Genomic DNA, 20,872 nt, shown 5'->3' with positions numbered 1-20,872 from the left:
GAGATGCATGATAATATATACGTGGAAAGTACTTGAGGGCCTAGTCCCAAATCTGCACCCTGCCATAACGTACTGAAATGAGAGAGATGGGAGAATGTGTAAAATAACCCCGTGAAAAACATGGGTACCGTAGGCACAATAAAGGAACACTATATCAACATCCGTGTTGATATATTGTGACAACCGTACAAGTTTCAAGAGGAAACTGGACAAGTACCTCCAGGTGCCAGATCAACCAGACTGTGATGGACACGTGGTCCAGTGGGCCGCCAGTAGCAACAACTTGGTTGGCTAGGCAAGCACCAGACTTGGCCCAGGACCGGGCTCCCCGAGTAGAAAAACTCTACACGTCAAAGCTGCATCAAAGATAAAGGAAACTAACATTTATGAACGATATAGGCACTTTGTAACCAAGATTCACAGCATTAAAAAAAAAAGGTTCAGAATTTTCTGCAGTTAACTTATGATATAATTTGTAAAGTAAGTGATATCTGAATATTGCAGTAATAAACTATATAGTTGATATGGCTTATGAACTTGTTTGGGTTATACTGTCTTCATGGTAGTGCATGTTTATTAAGTAATTAAGTAAGAGTACTCAGGTATACACAAATACAATCACATGGATTATCATACATAGCATATATGTAGAGAACAGTCAGTGACGTATGTTTAAAGTTCTCTGTCACAAGCTCCTCACCTCATTCCATTTGTTGATAACCCTTACTCTGTAAAAGAGCTTCATAATGTTCCTGTAGCTCTCCTGGCAGTTAACTTCCATCTATGCTCTCTCGTTCTGGTCCTATGTCAGTCTGTCTGGCCACACTATAAAGATCCTGAGTACCTTCTGGTTTCCCCCTTACCCTTTGCTCTTCCAGCGAAGTTCATCTCCTTTAGCATTTCTGGCTAGCTGTCCTATTAGTTCCCGTGGAGGTTATAAACGAAGTCTAATAGAGCAGCACTGTAGTAGGCCTCTTGACCTATGCTAGACAAATCGTTTGAAATTATTCATAAATCCCCTCCTTTGTCATATCCTGGGCATCACTCTTCTAATACACTGTTATTGAGTCTCTTCTCATTCCCGCACCACTATTGAAAATACTGTAGCACTTACTTGTAGGACCATTCCTGCATTTCTGTGTTAGGTGTCGGCACAGCAGCCCCAATATTCAGGGATGTTTACGGAGGTTTTTGAATTGAAGGGTACTTTTGGTATCTCCTTTAATATGAAGGGAGTTGACGAACCTTGAAAGGGTGCTTTCAATGTTTGCGCGAGTGTTGGAGTAACCAGGGGTGGCAGTGCGTTTGGTGTGTTGCCATGACATTCCCTGCATCTTGCTGTATTCCTTTCATGTTTATCGTGATGGGTATATCCTGTGTTATTTTCGACCTGGAGCACGGGTCTTTGTGGTGGTGTTGGGTTGGATAGGAAGGCACACGGTTACACTTATCAATATTTGCCGAGTCGTGAAACTGCTTGTCTCCTGGTGTACCTTCTGATTGTTCCAAGCATCATCGCTTCGACCACAGATCAAAGCCTTTTAACTGATGATTTGGTCAGTCAGGCTGTTGATGCCAACGGTACGCTGCCAATCGTAGACACCACAGCTCTGCTAAAGATTTGTTTTATCAAAACTAGATACAACCCGTATCGAGTGGCTGTTCTAATGTACATGGCTTTTGACAAAGCCTGCACAATGTGTGTTTACTAGACACACCCATCGTGGTCTATCACTTTCCATCATTGAAATTTACCAGACTGAGCTGGGAGTCTTGTGTTGGGCAACCAGGATATTGTCCTCTTGGATTTTGCATTCAGTGCCACTTTTAAATTCTTCATTCTTTCCAAATTAAGTAGTTGGAACTTGTTGCTCTTGAATGTCATGTTCTCTGCGCACTAGAAGACTGGTTATGTATTATAAGTTTTGTGCGTCTTCTTCAGAGGTGATATTCTTATATATTTTGGCATCTGCAAATTATATGAAATTAAGGCTAGTGTTTCTGTGTTCACTGTGATAAAAAAAAAAAACGTAGATGCGCCAGCACTGCATTGGGTTATTGAACCTTTTACTTTGCTGAAATTAGATTTTGCTTTGTTTATTACAATTATTTGTGTTCTATTTGTCAGGAAGTTGAATATCTATTTCCTTCTTTTCCTGGTAGACTTAACACCCAATTATTTACGTGCAGTTACTCCACTGATAATTTTTATGATGCTCTCAGTGCGGCTTTGAGCGGGCTATATTATGATTCTCAAACGATTTTCCTTGACAAATAAATTAACAGTAATAAGACTTAGGCCCTCATGCTTATTGAGTTCTCTCAACGTGCTTCCTGCTCTGGTATTGACAATTTCCTCTTCACTGCTCACCCCATCATCCAGAAGGTTGGAGCGTTCTGGTATAACTTGTGCCTAGTATTGTGCTCGCATCCCAGCCTCGTAACGTGATGCCCTCGAGACTTTTTACCTTTGTTTCTCCTATATTCCATTTGTTGGTCGGAGGTTGACGCTGCTGGGATCGTGCTTGTAGAATATTTATCATAGTCCTTCTACGCTAATAATGACAAGGAATATTCTACTCTTGTCCATTTGTCGTATATGACAGAACATGTAGTTCATTGGTTAGAACAGTGTTTCCAACCGTAAGCTTCTGAGATTTAATACTAGGAAAGGGCGAAACATGCGGGACTTTAGTAGAAAATAGATACCTGGGTGCTAGTCGACTGGTGCGAGTCGAGTCCTTGATTGTTAGTCTTGATCATCGTGTATACATAGTTATATGCTCAATAATAACCCACATGGAGACAAACGGGAGATTAAGTGATCTGTATATTTCGACCCCCTTTTGGGATCCTTTTCAGAAGAGGGTCGAAATATGAAGATCAAATTAATCAGAATTTCTATCTCCCTGAGTTATTATTGAGCATTGACAAGTGTTCATTACACTTTAATTATATACACATGTGCATAGTTATATATAGTCATACATGGTTATATAAACCGAGTTGCTTAAAGGAGATTTTTAGCGTACATCTTAGTTCGTCTTCGGAAAGATTATATAGGCCTTAATTTGTTTCTGATAGTCAAGGCATTGCTGGAAGCAGCTACCCTTGATATTAATCCGCGTATCTAATGCCTCGTCACATGTGAGCATTTTAACATCGTCAGTGCAAGTTATCGAGGAGCTTGAGGTAGTTGCAGTGCATAACAAGACGATTAACAATTCTTATCTGGGTAATAAAAGACGTGCGTTTTATGTCTTATTTATCTTGCCTTGAAGGGTAATGCAAGCACAGAATATTTTAGACGAGAGAATATATTGCCGATGAAGCAGATTCCATACACAGCTTTAATAGTTTAGCCTACAAGCAGAGGACAGAGACTCAACCCCGTGCTGTCGGAGTTTGAATTTCGAAAGTGATGGTAGCAAGAACACAAACTGACGGACTGTTATGTGGATGTATTGTAATGTCAAGAGGGAGCCCAGCTGATCGACGTATACCTGTCCCTGGGTCTGGATGCAACTGAGAGAAGGCCTGCGTCCTAGTCGCGCGCAGTTCAAAGGGAAGGGACAAGGGCAAGGGACACTGCATATAAAGGATACTAGCACAGTTATATGCTACACAAGTATTGCACCATTGACACCGCGACCACAGCTGGCTGCCTTCTTATTTTAAGTGGGTTTATCAGCAGACTCCTGGTTAACTTTAAGAAAAAAACAGGACAAGTTTCTTAAGTCACTCTGGTCAGCCGGCTTCTGGTGCGATGTTTGGCTTCGTGCAGCTACCACCAACTGCCTGGTTGATCAGACCATCAGGAGACCTGGCCTACCACCGGGCTGCGACCGATGGATTTTGAGTTTTTCTACTCTCGCAGCCTGCCCCTATGGCAGGCTTGCATGGTTCTTGTTTAACTAGGCTTCTCTCTCCACCACGCAGTACTGGCATCTGGGAGGAGCGGTGTTGGGTGTACAGTGGTGGTGAGATGCATATTGCGTATCCAAGAGCAAAGACCGACTCAGCTACCATGACCACAACTGGGCGAGCACATCTCTGCTTGCTCACGGCCATCAGCAGCAGCTGTGTTGGGACTGCAGTGGTGGTGATGTGGTTGCAGGCGCGCCTGCGGTGGTGACCACGTTCCTGTGGTCTACCACTACCCGCTACCATGTGGTGGTGTAGACCGCACTGTTCTCTCTTCCCCTCTCTAACTCTCCTCTCTTTCTCCCCCTCTGCCCCCCCCCCCGTCTCTCCCACTCTTCCCTTCTCCGAACATTCCCACACTGTGAACCCGCCAGCCATCGTGGCTGTGTACGTGTGGTGCCTATATGTAGTAGCTTTTATTGTCAGGTGTAAAGGGGGAGGAGAGGTTTGTGCGGGTCATCCAGATTGGTGCTGCCAGTGTTGAGTTTGGAGAGTGCAACACCTAGCTTGGGGTTACATGGGAGGGGCGCCTATGTTATTCGAGCAAAAAGTGCTGCATGGTGGCCCCTTGTGGTGGCTGGATGAATCTCGTTCCAGTGCTTCATTATGGTCCCTCGACCCAGTGCTGCATTGTGGTCCCTCGCCCCAGTGCTGTGCGGGAGTGACGTGCTTGTGTTGGTGGAACTCCGTAAAGCACTATTGATCTGGATGCTTGCCTGCCGTGTGCGTGTCTCCATCTCTTGAATAAGTTATCAGTCTTAAACAGCTCACTGCCCTTAATTTCATTTAATAATAATACTATTATCAAGGCTGGTTTGCAGCTACAAAACGGCTAGTTTGCTGACAGTGGCGGGAACCGAATTCATGGTTTAGACTAGCCTGTGAGTGGCACTAAAATGTGTGCACAAGGGTGCTAACATAGTGCCAACACTGCAAGCTCAGAGTTGTGAAGGAATACTTGTGTGTTAATTAGGAGCATAACTTCAAAGGCTTGTGGCATATTGTGGAAAGAACACAGTGGAGTGAGGATTGTTGGGGGATGATGTGGTAGCTGGGGAGTGTACAGGGGGGTGTAGTGGGGAACATGAGTGATGGTTATGTGGTGGGGGTTGTGTTGAAGGGTTGTGTAATGTGGTGGTTGGAGTGGGGGTAGAAGATGGGCTTGTTGATGTTATGGGGAGGGTGGTGGGTGTGTGGCGGTGGGAAGAATGGTGGTGGTTGTGCGGAAGGTGAGGGTTACCTGGAGGTTATTCCGGGGATCAACGCCCCCGCGGCCCGGTCCATGACCAGGCCTCCCGATGGATCAGGGCCTGATCAACTAGGCTGTTACTGCTGGCCGCACGCAGTCCGACGTACGAGCCACAGCCCGGCTGATCCGGCACTGACTTTAGGTATCTGTCCAGCTCTCTCTTGAAGGCAGCCAGGGGTTTATTGGCAATTCCCCTAATGCTTGATGGGAGGCTGTTGAACAGTTTTGGGCCCCGGACACTTATGGTGCTTTCCCTTAGTGTACCAATGGCGCCTCTACTTTTTATTGGCGGCATTTTGCATCGCCTGCCCAGTCTTTTACTTTCGTAGGGAGTGATTTCTGTGTGCAGATTTGGGACCATTCCTTCCAAGATTTTCCAAGTGTAGATTATGATATATCTCTCCGGGTAGGGGTGATGTATTGATGTGGTTACCTGGAGGTTATTCCAGGAATCAACGCCCCCGCGGCCCGGTCCATGACCAGGCCTCGCGATGTATCAGGGCCTGATCAACTAGGCTGTTATTGCTGGCCGCACGCAGTCCAATGTACGAGCCACAGCCCGGCTGATCCGGCACTGACTTCAGGTATCTGTCCAGCTCTCTTGAAGGCAGCCAGGGGTTTATTGGCAATTCCCCTAATGCTTGATGGGAGGCTGTTGAACAGTCTTGGGCCCCGGACACTTATGGTGCTTTCCCTTAGTGTACCAATGGCGCCCCTACTTTTTATTGGGGGCATTTTTGCATCGCCTGCTCAGTCTTTTACTTTCGTAGGGAGTGATTTCTGCGTGCAGATTTGGGACCATTCCTTCCAAGATTTTCCAAGTCTAGATTATGATATCTCTCCCTCCTGCGTTCCAACGAGTACAAGTCAAGTGCTTCCAAGCGTTCCCAGTAGTTAAGGTGCTTGACAGAACTTATACGTGCAGTAAAGGATCTCTGTACACTCTCTAGATCTGCGATTTCACCTGCTTTGAATGGAGATGTTAATGTACAGCAGTATTCCAGCCTAGAGAGAACAAGTGCTTTGAAAAGGATCATCATTGGCTTGGCATCTCTCGTTTTGAACGTTCTCATTATCCATCCTATCATTTTCTTTGCACGTGCGATCGTGGTACTGTTGTGATCCTTGAAAGTGAGATCCTCAGACATTACTACTCCCAGGTCCCTTACATTAGTTTTCCGCTCTATTGTATGGCCGGAGTCAGTAGTATACTCTGTTCTAGTTATTATCTCCTCCAGTTTTCTATAACGGAGTAGTTGGAATTTGTCCTCATTGAGCATCATATTGTTTACCGTTGCCCACTGGAAAACTTTGTTTATATCTTCTTGGAGGTTAACCGCGTCCTCAGCAGATGACAGCCTCATGCAGGTCCTAGTATCATCCGCAAAGGATGATACGGTGCTGTGATGTATATCTCTGTCTGATATGAGGATAAGGAATAAGATGGGGGCGAGTACTGTGCCTTGCCAAAGTTTTGACAAGTTATGTGATGAGAAAGGCAGTGTATTGAGACCACTGGGAAAGTTCCTTGACGGTGAAGTGCACAGTTGACACACCAAGGGTGTTTTGTGAGTGCGTGCGTGTACGTATGTACACGAGTACATGGGAGAGGCAGAATTTATGATCTCAATTTCGAGGCTGTTGAGGACTCGGCACAGTAGTCGCTTTTAATTCTCTTTAGATATTCAAATGATAATATAATGGGAGAGAGTGAATGTATGTATGTAGTGCGTGCGAAGGGTGTTAGTGTGCGGGTGTGCCGGCAGCATTTGAGGAAGGCAGCATCAAGAAGTTGAACGACTCGCCGGAATGAATTTGGGTAAAACTCTGCTGAGCAACTTTGCGGACTACCAAACACAGTGCAAGATGGTGACATAAATATGGGAGTGTGGCGGTGGGGTTGGTTGGATAAGATGATGTATGTTATGTACACAAAATGGCAGCCGGTATGAGGCTCAGTTGGAGTTACGCTGAATCCATCCCACTTGTGGTAGATCTTTGCACCAGCTGGCGATCGACCTACATCGCCCGTGGAAGATGTACGGCGCCTTCTTACTGTGAACCTACCCCGCGTCTGAACATCTGTGCCCTTAAAGAGATATATCTGGGAGAGAATGATAGTGAGTGCAAGATGGGGCTCTGCATACCTGCACCAAGAAACTTGCTACTAGCGAGTTCTTGTATCTTATTTCTTCATCTTCTAAACCTAGTACATTGTGTAGCGTACCCCTTTTCGTTATTTACTACCTAGAGGTTATTCCAGGGATCAACGCCCCCGCGGCCCGGTCCATGACCAAGCCTCCTGGTGGATCAGGGCATGATCAACGAGGCTGCTACTACTGGCCGCACGTAGTCCAACATACTAACCACAGCCCGGCTGATCCGGCACTGACTTTAGGTATCTGTCCAGCTTCCTCTTGACAACCAGGGGTCTATTGGTAATTCCCCTTATGGCTGGTGGGAGGCTGTTGAACAGTCTTGGGCTCCGGACACTTGCTGTATTTTCTTAGTGTACCGGTGACGCCCCTACTTTTTCACTGGGAGTATGTTGCATCGCCTACCAAGTCTTTTGCTTTCGTAGGGAGTGATTTCTGTGTGCAGATTAGGGACCAGTCCCTCCAGGATCTTCCAGGTGTAGATTATGATGCATCCCTCTCGCCTGCGCTCCAGCAAGTACAAGTCAAATGCTTCCAGGCGTTCCCAGTAGTTAAGGTGTTTGATGGAACTTGTACGTGCAGTAAATGTTCTCTGTACATTCTCTAGATCTGCAATTTCACCTGCCTTGAATGGGGATGTTTATGTGCAGCAGTATTCCAGCCTAGAGAGAACAGGTAATTTAAAAAGGATCATTGGCTTGGCATATCTTTTCTTGGCTGTTCTCATTATCCATCCTATCAGTTTTCTCGCAGATGTGATAGTGGCATTGTTGTGATCCTTGAAGGTGAGGTCTTCGGACATTACCACACCCAGGTCCTTCACATTACTTTTCCGCTCTATTGTTTGATTCGAGTTTGTAGTATACTCAGTTCTAGCTCTTATTTCCTTCAGTTTTCCACAACGAAGCCTGCTGTGGGACCGGGCCGCAGGGGCAGTGACATCCGGATTCGTCTTCAATTATGGGGTGGGGATGGAAGAATCTCACATCTGACGTAATTATTAATATTTAAATGAGTTTACTGGCGAGACAAAGGAAAGCTTTGGTACAGTGACATAAAAGCTCTACTACTGGGTCATCACATGACATACCCGCATCGGGAGGGGGAGAGAATAATCCTGACGAAATATGCACTAACACAAGTACAGATATCTTGAGTGAAGTTATCAGGAATTACCTGAGAGGAAGCTTTGAAACAGGGCAGCATCGTTGATATGGTTACTTTCCCAGGTGTTAAGATAATGAGAAGAAAGTGGAACAAATGAGCTGAGTTCTAGGATAGGGTAATAGTTATTAAAATATTATTTTATTAATTTTCATATTTATTCGTTTGGTAGATTAGAGATGGCAACCAAGGTGAAAGATGTGGGTGGTAGTGCTCGCGTGGTGTAAGGCGGGGGTGTGAAGATGTGCGTGTGGTTTAGTGGCTCCAGTAGTAGGGTAAGGGTGAGTAGTGGTGAGGTGAGTGTAAGAATGATGGTGGAGGGGGGGGTGAGGGCTGGCCAGCTAGGTGGGTGGCCAGTAACCTGTTGCTCGCTCTAGTCTACCTGGAGGCTAGCAAATGTCAACAGATATATGCAATTTCAATAATTAAGGAAGATGTGTTGGACTATCAGAGGTTTTGATGATTTAGCCGTAGATGAGGACTGGATAAGGCCAGTATGAATGCATCTTTCTCTCCCTCACTTCTGGGAAGGTTCAGAGATAACATGCAATGTAAGATCGGTAAACAGAGACATGGTTAGCAGTAGGTATAGATCAAACACCTAAACTAAGTATTTTAAAAGGACAACTCTAAACGGATATAATTACCAAGTTCACGTTGAAGATATGCAAACCAACGCTTAATTTAATTTGAAACGCATCAACTACTGGACACTTTCCTCAGCACTTCAACGAGATGTCGTATACTCAAGCCTGACCCTCCCCTTTTATTGATAGCTAGGACTGACTCCCCACCTTTATATACATATTTTTTTAGACCGTGTATTTATTGCTGATAAGGATCGACATATACACATCAATTAGTTTTGTCTTTGTGTGCACGTTTCCACCTACATGCTACGGCCATGGTTCGAGTGCCTGTTTATTCTGTATAATTTATATTTATTTATATTATATATATATATATATATATATATATATATATATATATATATATATATATATATATATATATATATATATATAAAATTTGATAAAGCTCTACACAGCAAAACTTCATAATAAAAGCTTGGTGTGCAACATGTCTTCAGGTTGTTCTCCTGTTTGCTTCCCTTCCCTACCCTGTCTCCTTACCCCTCTCCCCCAGTCCGGTGCTCATTGTGGTCTGGTGAAGCTTGTATCACTTGTTCAAGTAATACTGTGGGAATAGCATTAGTGGGTGAGCTTGTGTGAAATTATACTGCGCGGTGTGACTTGATCCTCCTCCTGCTCGTCTGCCGTGGTAAACACACTCCAGCACCCGTTAACCACTGGAAACATGGTATTAAGAGTTCTCCACATTCTGCCCTCTGTACCTAGTACAACTGATGTTTTTTTTATGTAGCGTTTTGAAAGGCTACTGCTTGACATTTGAACTTGCAAGACAGTCAGGGAACGTGATTAAAGGGGTGTAATGGCACTAATGGCAGAGCTGGGTTATCCATTGACCACAATAGGTACAGTGCCCACGTTAAAATTCTAGGGCCCTTCAAAAATGTCACGAGTCAGAAATTATAAATCTATCATTTAGAATGGCTGAGGTCTTTAATCTTGCCCTGACTATTGAATATAATATACGACGTTTATTTTGTAATTATAGTGAAGTTTAACAATAATACCCATTCATGTGATAATAGTTAATGTAAGATTCTGCAAATCAAAAAAAGCTACGAGTCGAGATTAACAGTAGGGAAAAGATGAAGCAAAGTAGGGAAACAACCCATTATCTTAACTCCCATAAGGATCTATGTGGATTTCTCTCGGTTGGTTTCATAGGGAAATTCTCGGTTAAGTTTGGTGGTCCTCTGGCCGTGAAAAATAACCAGCTCTAACACACCTCAACCAGAAAATTATAAATGAAAGATTATGATGAAAAGTTGTGCCGCTCCATCAGAAAACTGACAGCCACTGAAGGACGCATGCCCGAATGACGTATGCCCGAATGACGTATGCCCGAATGACGTATGCCCGAATGACGTATGCCCGAATGACGTATGCCTGAAGGACGTATGCCTGAAGGACGTATGCCTGAAGGAAGAAAAAGCTGTCAGTGTTTAATGTCTTCGACGATCCCCTGTTTGACCGTCTTTAAAACAGTTAAATAGTATTTGTGATGAAGAGGACGGGCTGGAGGAGGATGTCAAGCCTGACTTCAGACGGGGCTATAAGTGTACGAGAACCCTCGAATTCAGTCACATGTGTCATACAGGCGAGGACACCTATCTACCTAGTAATGATACCTAAGATCATCGCCTCCGCGGCTCGGGCTCACATCAGCGTATGGTTGACGGGCCCGGTTAGTCAGTGATGTAGCAGAAATATTGGCAAGTCTGGTGTATTGGTTCGGACTCTAGGTGTAGGAAAAACTCTGAACTCATCTAAGGTAAAGCTGTCATAACCATGAAGTCCAGGAGATGTGCCTCAAACCTCACTGAACACAGTCGTGATGTGTACTAAGTGTTTCTCTCATTGTCATAACAGGTTCTAAGGAATGTGCTTCGTAATCATTCCTGGCAGAGCTAATTACACTTCACTTAGCAAATACCAAATGTCATTTAGTTTACGACTTTAAAGTAGAATACTTCTTAGTGGATAATAGGATCAGTAAGAGTTAGGACAGGAGACAGACGACATCCTGGGAACACTCAGAGAACATTGTATTAACATTCGTGGTGTTAACATGTTCATCTTAACAGAAGATACCAGAAACACTGCTGGGACAAGTGTAGAAATCTTCAAGAGGAAACTGGACAAGTATTTGCACCAAGTGCCAGATCAACCAGGCTGTGATTGATTTGTGGACCAGCGGACCGATAGTAGCAACAGCCTGATAGACCAGGCAAGCAGCAGACAAACCTGGTCCATGGCCGGGCTCCGAGAATAGAAAAACTCTCGAGACTATCTACCTACCTGGAAGGTGTTCCGGGGGTCAACGTCCCCGCGGCCCGGTCCACGGTGTAAATACCCGAGACCAGTGCAGTGGTGAAGCTCAGTAGTGAGGTGGTGTAGGAGACGGAGTGGAGCCTTGGAGTAGTATACCTTTATAATTGCAAATAAATTTCTCCCTACATTGCAAGAATTCAAGAGTGTAATTCCCCCCCCCCCCCATGTAACGTTATAGTGTTCTCTTTCGAGACAAAATTCCGTCAAGTTATTTTATGAACGCCCGTTTATTTAATATTACCAGTAACATCACGAAAAGGTATAGTAATTAGCTATATGGTATAATTCAGAAGATCATTCCTTGCGTCCGGTTATGACAGTTGTCGTTAGTGACTGCTCAGTGTCCTTTGTGTTCAGTACTAAACAGTGGTGTTCACTACTAGAGTGGTGGTTGCCTTTGATATGTCTTAATTAGTAGCCTATTAGTATCTCTCATGACTGGAATTGTTTCCAAGATGGCTTGGATGGTGTATCTGTGGATCATCGCTTCCGGGGCCCGTCCTCTTATTCCCGTGGACCGATGAGTGTGGTTTCTTTCATATGGCATGTTGGGTTTTTGCCTTATAGCAGTTTCTTAATTGGCAAATTATCCTTCACTTTCGGCTGGGACTTTTGTTTTAGGGGCTGGAATGATAAGAGTTTTGTATTTTTAATGTGATCATTCCTGCACGTTCCATGCCTGTAAACAAGACGCACAATGAAAACGTTTCGTTCACCAGTGAGTGTATCTGGTGGGCGAAACATCTTCACAATAAAATGCCATAACCCTCATTGTATTATTTACACAGTCAGTATATTCTACCTTTGTACTACCAATTTCTGTTAATTTTTTTCTGCCTGTTATAGTTTTTGACCAATTCGGAATATTTTAATGTGATAATATGGATTTATATTTTGTTCGTACTAGTATTTTTTTTCCTTTATTTTATCTTAGATAATCTGAAGTGTGTTGTTTTATTGTCACGAGCACTGATTATCTAGCAGGTCCAAGTGCTCCCTCACTGCTCAAATCTTCTCAGGTATCCGTATTTACTAACCTCCTAGTGAGTACATTTAAGGCTCCTCGAACACCTCTTCTGTCACCGAGGCATGAAAATAAACGCATTTGGGATTTTTAGGTGTGCTTAACACGTTCTGTAAGCTAATTCACTTTTCTCTGGGCAGAAATTATTGGGAACAGGAAGAAACTGGACATGGTGTAAATGTGTGATTACCCAGGCGGTGATGGCTGTGTGTATCTGTTGTAAATGTGTGTGATAACCGAGGTGGTGATGGCTATTTGGATCTGCGGGCTACTAGCAGCAACAGCCTGGTTAGCCATGCAATAAATAAGTAGAACTCGCGAAACCGTTCGCTGGAATGTCGCAGGAATACGTAGTGGAAGAAATATAATTGAAAGTGACACACAGAAAGGAGACAGGAACAAAAGAATATGAACCCTGAAAAGAGAGAGACCTTCCATTATATTGTCAAGGAGAGGGTGAGGGGAACCTTCTGGAGGTTACCTGGAGGAGGACTAAGCTTAGATTAATTGTGGATTTTAACGGGACCTGCTGGTACTAGCAGGCTGTAAGTCTAATTGATCAGGCAAGCACCAGACAAGCCTGGCCTAGAGCCGGGCTACGAGAATAGGAAAACTCCGAAGCCTTCAGAGGTATATCAGAGGAGAGTTGTATGGTAACTGGAAGTATAGGGTTATGTTGATGTGGCAGAGGTAGGAGAGTGGGGTGTGAAGGGTGATAGAGCACAGGTAGGAGAGTGGGGAATGTTGAGTAAAAAAAAAAAAAAAAAAAAAAAAGAAGGCACTGTGGAAGCAATAGTAGAGTAATACACAGGTAGCTGAGATGCGGGTGTGATTGATATGTCACATCACTTATTGTTCCTTAGATGATTATTAGTGGAAGACAGCAGCGGCAGCAGCAGCAGCATTAAGTGATTATTGTGGAGAGCGAGCGAAAACAAGAGGAAGCGCGAGCAAACAAGGATCAACAAACGGCAGAAATAGCCCAACTTTACAGGTGAAGCAACGTAGAAATTGCAAAACAAAAAAACTGTAAAACAGTCTCACTAACGTGACACATCATGAGAATGGTAAAAAAAATACCCGACTCACTGTTTTAATTTGATTAACTTAGTTTCACAACCCAGGTCAGCGCAGCCCGGCCATGAGCTAGGCTTGTCTGGTGCTTGCCTGGTCAACCAGGCTGTTGCGGCTGGTGGCGACCCTCTGGCTTACACAACAACCTGGTTGATGGGGAACTTTGGGGAAGGTACTTCCAGCAGTGTTTATATCTTCTAGTAAGATGTAAGGTAGAATTAGACACTTGTGCACAAGTGTCTTAATTCATCAACTTGTTGGTTCTCCGAGCCATTTATCTACATGTGAGGTAGTTTACATCACCCTTTGATGGTGTGTACACCAATAACCATGCGTGATGGTGTACATCACCACTACCATGGGTGAAGCCGGAGGAGCTCTTCCACCTACGCACCTGTTACACTGCGGTGTCTGGTATTGTGGTAGGTCAGTAGACAGGGGGGGAGGGGGAGAGAAAAGGGGGTTCTCGGTGTGAATGAAGCGTAGCAAACAGGAGGAGAATCAATGGAGAGGAAGTCGGGGATAAAGTGAGGGAGGGGGTTCATGGGGGTAGGAGTGTGCGGCGGTGTGTTAGGCGAGGGGATATTCTTGTAGAGCCTGGCTCCTGATCGGCTCTCCACTAACTCGCCTAGTTGTTTGCCTCCTAGGCTATTAGTTCCAGGTTTTACTGATTGCTGGCCTCCAAGACCAGATCGTATCTACACCTGAAACTTTTGTATAATGTTGGATTGTATGCTGCTACCTGTGACATATAAGGGTATCTAGGCTTCTTTTATCATCGCAGTCCAGCCACGGATCAGGCTTCTTGTTGACCGCCTGGTCAGCTAGGCTGTTTGTGCTGGTGGCCTGCAGGCCCACATAGAGAAGCCCCATTCAAGGCAGGCGAAATTGCGGAACTAAATGTATAGAGAACCTTCATTGCATATATTAATTACGTCAAGCACCTGAATTACTGGGAACGTACCCCTGTACCCCCTTTGAACGCAGGCGAGAAAGATGCATCATAATCTACACCTGGAAAAACCCTAGATCAGCCGGGCTGTGGTTCCTACGTTATATTGCGTGCTGCCACCAGTAATAACCAGATTGATCAGGTCATTGTGCACCAGAAAGCCTGGTCGAGGACTGCGGGGAAGTTGACCCCCAAAACAACCTCCAGGTAGATCACAGTTCAGATGATCAGAAATTTGCACGTAATAGTTGTCCGGTTTCCTCTTAGAAAATTTCTACTGTCGTTCCGGCAGTATTATTGATTTTTTTGCTTGTAATAGGTTAAGGAGTCTTGGACCAAGTATATTGACACAGATTTCTCTAATTGTACTTATGGCACCCATGAGTTTCATCTGGGCTGTTCTACACTATTTCCATATCTTTAACTACAGTAAGTTATGATAGTATGTAAATTGGGGACGAGGCCTTAAAGATTTTTCCATATATACAGGGTGTTTCCAAAAGATGGACTCAGTTTGAATATGTTATCAGGTATACTTTTCTCCATTTTAGAGAGAACAAACCAAGTACTTAGAGGCATCTCCAGTAGGTTGCCTTCTTGAGTCTTTGTAGGCCGTAAACGACCTCTATATACCTTTCCAGGTTGGGTATCTAGTATCCTGAATGTTTCTGTAAGAACGGTGCCCCGTTTCTGTATGCAAAGAACGGGCCCCCGAAACCCTCTCCAGGTATACTCCAGGCAAGTGTAAGGACTGTGGTTGGTATGTTAGACTGCGAGTGACCAGCAGTAGCAGCATGGTTGATCTAGCCTTGATCCTCGGAGAGGCCTGGTCTTGGACCGGGCTGCGGGGACGTTGGCTCAAGGAAGTCCTTCAGATATCCCAAAGGTGGACTACAGAAAAGAGTTTGACGTTCAGTGAGGATAAATTTTACTTACTACTGAAAATTTGAGGAAATAAAAATTGGAACGGTGTTCAAATAGGTTCATCCATTCAGTGAATGATTGGGGGGGGGGGAGTTTGGGGTGATAATATCAGAAGATCTCACTCTAAAGGATCACAAGTGTTATTATCACAACTGCAAGGGAAATGATAAGCTTCATAACTGGAACTTTCACGAGATATCGAACCAATGATGATATTTTCAGTCACTTGTTTTCTATGTAAAGGCAGGCACAGTTGCAGATCTGAAGAATGTAGAGAGAGGAGCCTTCACTGCTCGTGAAAATTTAATCTCGTACCTAAATTACTGTGAACCCTTCAGTCCCTGGAGCTGTGACTCCTTGTTCACGGATTGAACCTGTCCTCTTGTTTGAACTTGATTATCTTCCACCATCCCAGGGGATGTATGACCGCTATAGGTTTAGCTCTCCCAGATGGCTTGCGAAATACACATACCGTCGTGGTTTTTTTTAAGCTGTTCGTCAGTTTTTTTTTTCTTGTTAAGTTTTCTACGTTCTCTTTCGATGTTATCTCCTTGGTTGGTACTAACAACCTAACTGTGATAGACCATCAGCTATGAGGCCTGGTATGGGACCGTGTCGCGGGAGCGATGGCCCCCTCGGAATCTACTACAGGTAGACTGCTTCATCTAGTGCGTCGTTCACCTGTCATCCGTGCGTCTCCCCCCTTTTATCTCCAAACAGTCTCTGCTCCTCCTGCCTGTGTGGCAACCTTGAGCGAGGTGATGGTTTAGAGCAGCGGCGGCAGCAGTAAAAACCGTCACTCTCGTCAGTTCTAATTCCGCGTGAATTATTGCAACAAAAAAACGGTGGTAAGGTTTGAGTGATTTGTCATGTTAAGGAGGGGTGGGTATGGCGGTGCTAATTGTGGGATTGAGGCCGTAACTGTAGGGCTTTAGGGGTGGAGGGGATAACTGCTGCTAGGAGCAACAGTTAGTAACCATCCCTCTCCCCGTCTGTCTGTCTGTCTGTCTGGTATTAGCTATCAGAAATCAGTGTGTACTCGCCAATCCGTATTTAAGGTATGGGAGGGGGGAGTTGTTGAATCTTGGCTCCTGGTATCGCCTCTCAAGTTTCGTCGACCGGTAATACTGATTTCTTGCCTACTTCTTGATTCCGGAGGCCATCGCCCCTAGAATGTGTTAAGTTTACATTTACTGATTCCACATCCATCTCGTTGTACTTCCCTACTATCCTAAGACTGAGGCAGTACCTCATGCATCCTAGCATTTCAGTCTTGTTTGTCACCACTATCAATTCCCTTTAGTATCTTGTAATTGTGTGCTCTAGTCTTCTAGTAAAGTAGTCGTATTTATGCCTTCAGTATTATCTAGCGCGCACTTCTCAACGGTAGGAATAGTCGGGTTCCAACACTTCGGAACTTTTTAAGTCATTTGAAGGTTAAATAATAATGAATCTGCACTGTCTTACATTAGGATCGTATTGCATGACAAGTAGATCACGATAAGACAGGTGGAAATAAAGAGTGGTGATGATGGTGTCCAAGTTAACTGTATATATGTGGCAGCTGCGTGTAGCAACTCTGACATAACAGAAACTGCAGTGTGTGCATGATGACACAAATATTCCAGCATTATTTTTCTTAGACTGCAGCAGAGGGCAGGAATGATCGATTAATTCCTATGACGACTATGAGCACGTAATGAAGGTTGGGAGCACTAAAAAAAATAGTATATCTTTCTATTAGGTAATTTTCCATGGCCAGGCTCCGGGAACAGAAATAACTCTCGGAATTCATCAAAGGTATAAAGGTATATATTGTAAAGGAAGTGATACTTGAATGTTGATTTGATACAAATAACGACTAATGACAAATTGGGCTGCAGAGTACTGTCTTCCTGGCGGATTGTTTCTTTGCATGTTAAGTGGCGATATCCCATTAATTTACTCATGCAGTAAAAAAACAAATCCTTGCCTTGTTCTCACTTTACTTCTTCATATTTCTTTATCTTTTCCTTTTGCATTTTTTTTTTGTTGGTGATAGTTGTGGGAGGAGAGGTGGTTATACTTATGATGGATGGCTCAGTGGTGGTAAGATTAGTGATACTGGTGATGAATTGTTGGGTGTGTAGGTGTGCGAGGTGCAACTAAAATAAATATATGCTGCATATTGTAGAATTTGTAACTTGATGGATGTGGCCCGCTATACTTTGTTCGTTGTTGTATGCTCCTTGCATCCTTGGATGTGTAGACCAGTGATGGTTGTGTTAGCGTTACCGCACGGTGGAGATACAATCTTGTATGCTGTGGTGGACAGAAGATGCGGGTAGCTCGCTCGCCGCTCGTTTATCTGGTGGTCGCCATCTGCATGTTAATTGCTGACGCGATGCTGATGCTACATCTCTCACTCTGGGAACTGTATTCATTAGTATCGTCTCGCATTTTCTCCATACCGCTTTTCGATCAAGTTTTCTGTTAGCCTTTTTATTTGCTAGACAGGCTGATTCTTCCTCTGTTTGATAACATTAATTGATACATAAAAATGGAGCTACACACGTGGTAGTTTTTCTGTTGTACATAAAGAAGAGTTAATACATGTATAACCTACCTAGAGATTGTCACAGACCTCGCTTACCTTTCTTAAAGACAGCTACCCCTTGCATTAGGCTCCACTTGTAAATATTGTCTACTTACGACAGCTAAATATGCGGGAGGATATGACCCACATAGAAACAGGAAAGGTTTGTGTATTTGCTAAAGGGGATCACGGTTGAAGGTCGAAATATAAAAAAAAAATCTTAACTGTGCTCTTCTCTTGGGTTATATTCTCCCACAAAAGTAGCCATTTATGAACGTCTCTTGAGGCCCTTAGTTATAAGACAGCATGAAATTTCTCACACTGGGGGGCAAACTTATTAATATATATATATATATATATATATATATATATATATATATATATATATATATATATATATATATATATATATATATATATATATATATATATATATTATATTCGTTTATGAGGAAGTCTAAGATCTTTGAGAAGTTATATTTGTGGTTCTTCGTTTCTGCCTGTAGTGGGAGCATCTTTCTCTTTCTAGCTCACATCCTCTCAACACTACGAGTCGAAGTGCATGTACTGCTACTTAGCTCGTCTCCAGGCGCTGGCTATAATTTTTAAGATTCCTACTCATGCTTTACATGCAGACTTTATATTTTAGTATTGATTTTTGCTAGTAAACCTTGATTTGTGCTAGTAGGGGATTTAAATTTTGTTTGTGGTATTTAGAATTTGTTTAAACAAAATTTATTGTAGGATTTAGTTTTTTTTTCCGGGGGGGGAGGGGGGAGAGGTTAGTGTCTAGTGATAAGATCTTAATATTACATTGTAAATTCAAGGATTTTTATAAAACTTTAATTCGGCTTAAGTTTTTTTTTTTTTTTTTTTTTTTTGTTTCAAATCTGTGACCGGTATATCAGATATAATTTAATTGGTTTTGTCCTGGTGTTGATTGTTGACAGTTTTTTTTTTATTTTGTCTTCAGGGTCCTCCGGCGCCTCCCACTGCACCCGGGCAACTCAAGTTTACCATCGCTGAGACTTGCGACCGCATCAAGGAGGAATTCAACTTCTTGCAGTCACAGTACCATGCGTGAGTACCTGTGTACTCACAGGGTTGTCTTTGCGGGGGTTCGAGGCTCAGATCCTCGCCCCACCACTTTGATCGGAATAACTGATTTCTGTCCTCCTGGGGGATTACCTACTACTGAAACTGTGTGTTTAGTTTGCCTTCACTACTGCTTCATATTAGTCGTTCCACTTCTAAACTACCCGAGACTAATGAAGTACGTTCCTACATCCCTATAACTCATCTGTATCTTCTGCTACCGCCTTTGCTCTCTTAATTCAAACAGTCTGTCCTTATCTAACCTATGAGTTCCCTTTCAGATTTTGTTATAATCATGTGTTCCCTAGTACTCCTCTCCGCCAAAGTCGTAAGGCTCACTTCATCCAGCCTCTTAAGAGTGCATTCCTCTGTTCTGGTACTAGCCTTGTTGCAAACCTTTGTACCTTTTCCATCTTGTGCTTGCTCAGGTGTGAGCTTAATTCTAGGTCGCGTACCCAATGATTGGCCTGACACGTTGTATTGAAGGTTCTGAAGGATTCTTTATTCAAATTCTGGAATGCTATTGTGAGGTTTGCTACTCTTACACATGTTGCTGCTGCTGATGTATGGTTTATATGAATTTCTGGTAGTATGCTTGGTGTTCAACGCCAAGTCCTCATTCTCTGATATTTGCAGCTTATATCCGCCCATGTCCTCTTTCCGACTTGTCCTAACTTTGCATTTGTTTGGGTTGAACTCTTAAGACTCTTGACCACATCCATAGTTTAAGGTCTTCAAGAAGTTTGTCAGTATCCTTTCCTATTCCTGTTCTTCCCATTGGATTTACATCATATTTACATCATCTGCAAATAGTGACAAATAAGGTTCTTCCCTCTGGCAGGTCGTTCATGTATCCTGTACTAGGAACAGTAGCCCTAGAGCTAATCTTAGTGGAACCTGACTTGGTACTCCCATTCTTATTTCTCATCCTGTACTGTTCCTCTGTCTTCTGTCACGTAGGTAGTTGCTGACCTCTGCCTGTTCCTCCAGTCTCCGGTGTAGTATTGTATCAGACGTTTCCCAGCAGTCCAGTAAGTAAGCTGCTGAACTGATTGCACACAGAATGAGGTAAAGGTAGGTAGATGGATTTACTGGTACCTAACACACACAACACAAAAAAATGTAGTAAACAGAGCAAAACCCAACATCAGCAAGATAAAAAGCTCAGTTCCCCAGTGCACTGTCCTAGCACCTCCTGCTGTTTTTTATCCATATAACGGATAACATTAAAATAAGTATGAAAGTCACTACGGAAGAAGACACTGAAAAAATGCAGTAAGATGTAAGTAGTATTTTCAAGTGGGTATTGGAGGACATGACGTAAAATGGTTCAAGTGGCGTGCGAGGTCACCGGACCTAACTGTTTGTGACTTCTTTCTTTGAGGGTATGTGAAGAGCACAGTTTACGTACCACCACTACCTGCAACCTTGGAAGAGCTGAAAATTTCGATCACTGAAGCAGTTCGCATGATAAGAGATATGCTGCAAAGCGTCTGGACCGAACTGAACTATCGCATCTATGTTTGCCGAGCAGTCAGAGGGGCGCACATTGAGTGCCTTTAATGCTACCCTGTACCACATGAAACTGAATGAAATGCTGCATCTGAAGCTACTGTGAAAGATTATTACAATAAAGTTGCATGTTATACCTGTTTGAAATCAGGGAGTTTTTGTGGATACCCTGTATATATAAGTGGATAAAAAGGTTTCAAGGATGAATATTTAGATTTCTTCCTGAAGCCATTTGAATATTC

The 20,872-nt window shown here is 43.5% G+C and overlaps 1 protein-coding gene across 5 annotated transcripts in view; it reads left to right on the top strand.

Annotated features, from left to right (window-relative positions):
* The window catches only part of gro (TLE family member transcriptional corepressor groucho), a 146,764-nt gene that overhangs the window by 44,942 nt on the left and 80,950 nt on the right, over positions 1-20,872 (top strand). For 3 of the 5 annotated variants that reach the window (XM_070089859.1, XM_070089861.1, XM_070089858.1), the window contains one exon: positions 18,997-19,103. The exons of 1 other annotated variant lie outside the window; for it this stretch is intronic. In XM_070089859.1, coding sequence (XP_069945960.1) covers positions 18,997-19,103 — 107 coding nt within the window. Of the gene's footprint in view, positions 1-9,666; positions 9,814-18,996; positions 19,104-20,872 lie in introns of those variants that run through there. One more of the 5 variants, XM_053781809.2, reaches the window with a different exon arrangement.

Source organism: Cherax quadricarinatus, chromosome 30 (assembly GCF_038502225.1).
Source record: "Cherax quadricarinatus isolate ZL_2023a chromosome 30, ASM3850222v1, whole genome shotgun sequence".
Taxonomy (NCBI): domain Eukaryota; kingdom Metazoa; phylum Arthropoda; class Malacostraca; order Decapoda; family Parastacidae; genus Cherax; species Cherax quadricarinatus.
Note: the sequence above shows the minus strand (reverse complement) of the source record. Positions and strands in the feature narration are given on the sequence as shown.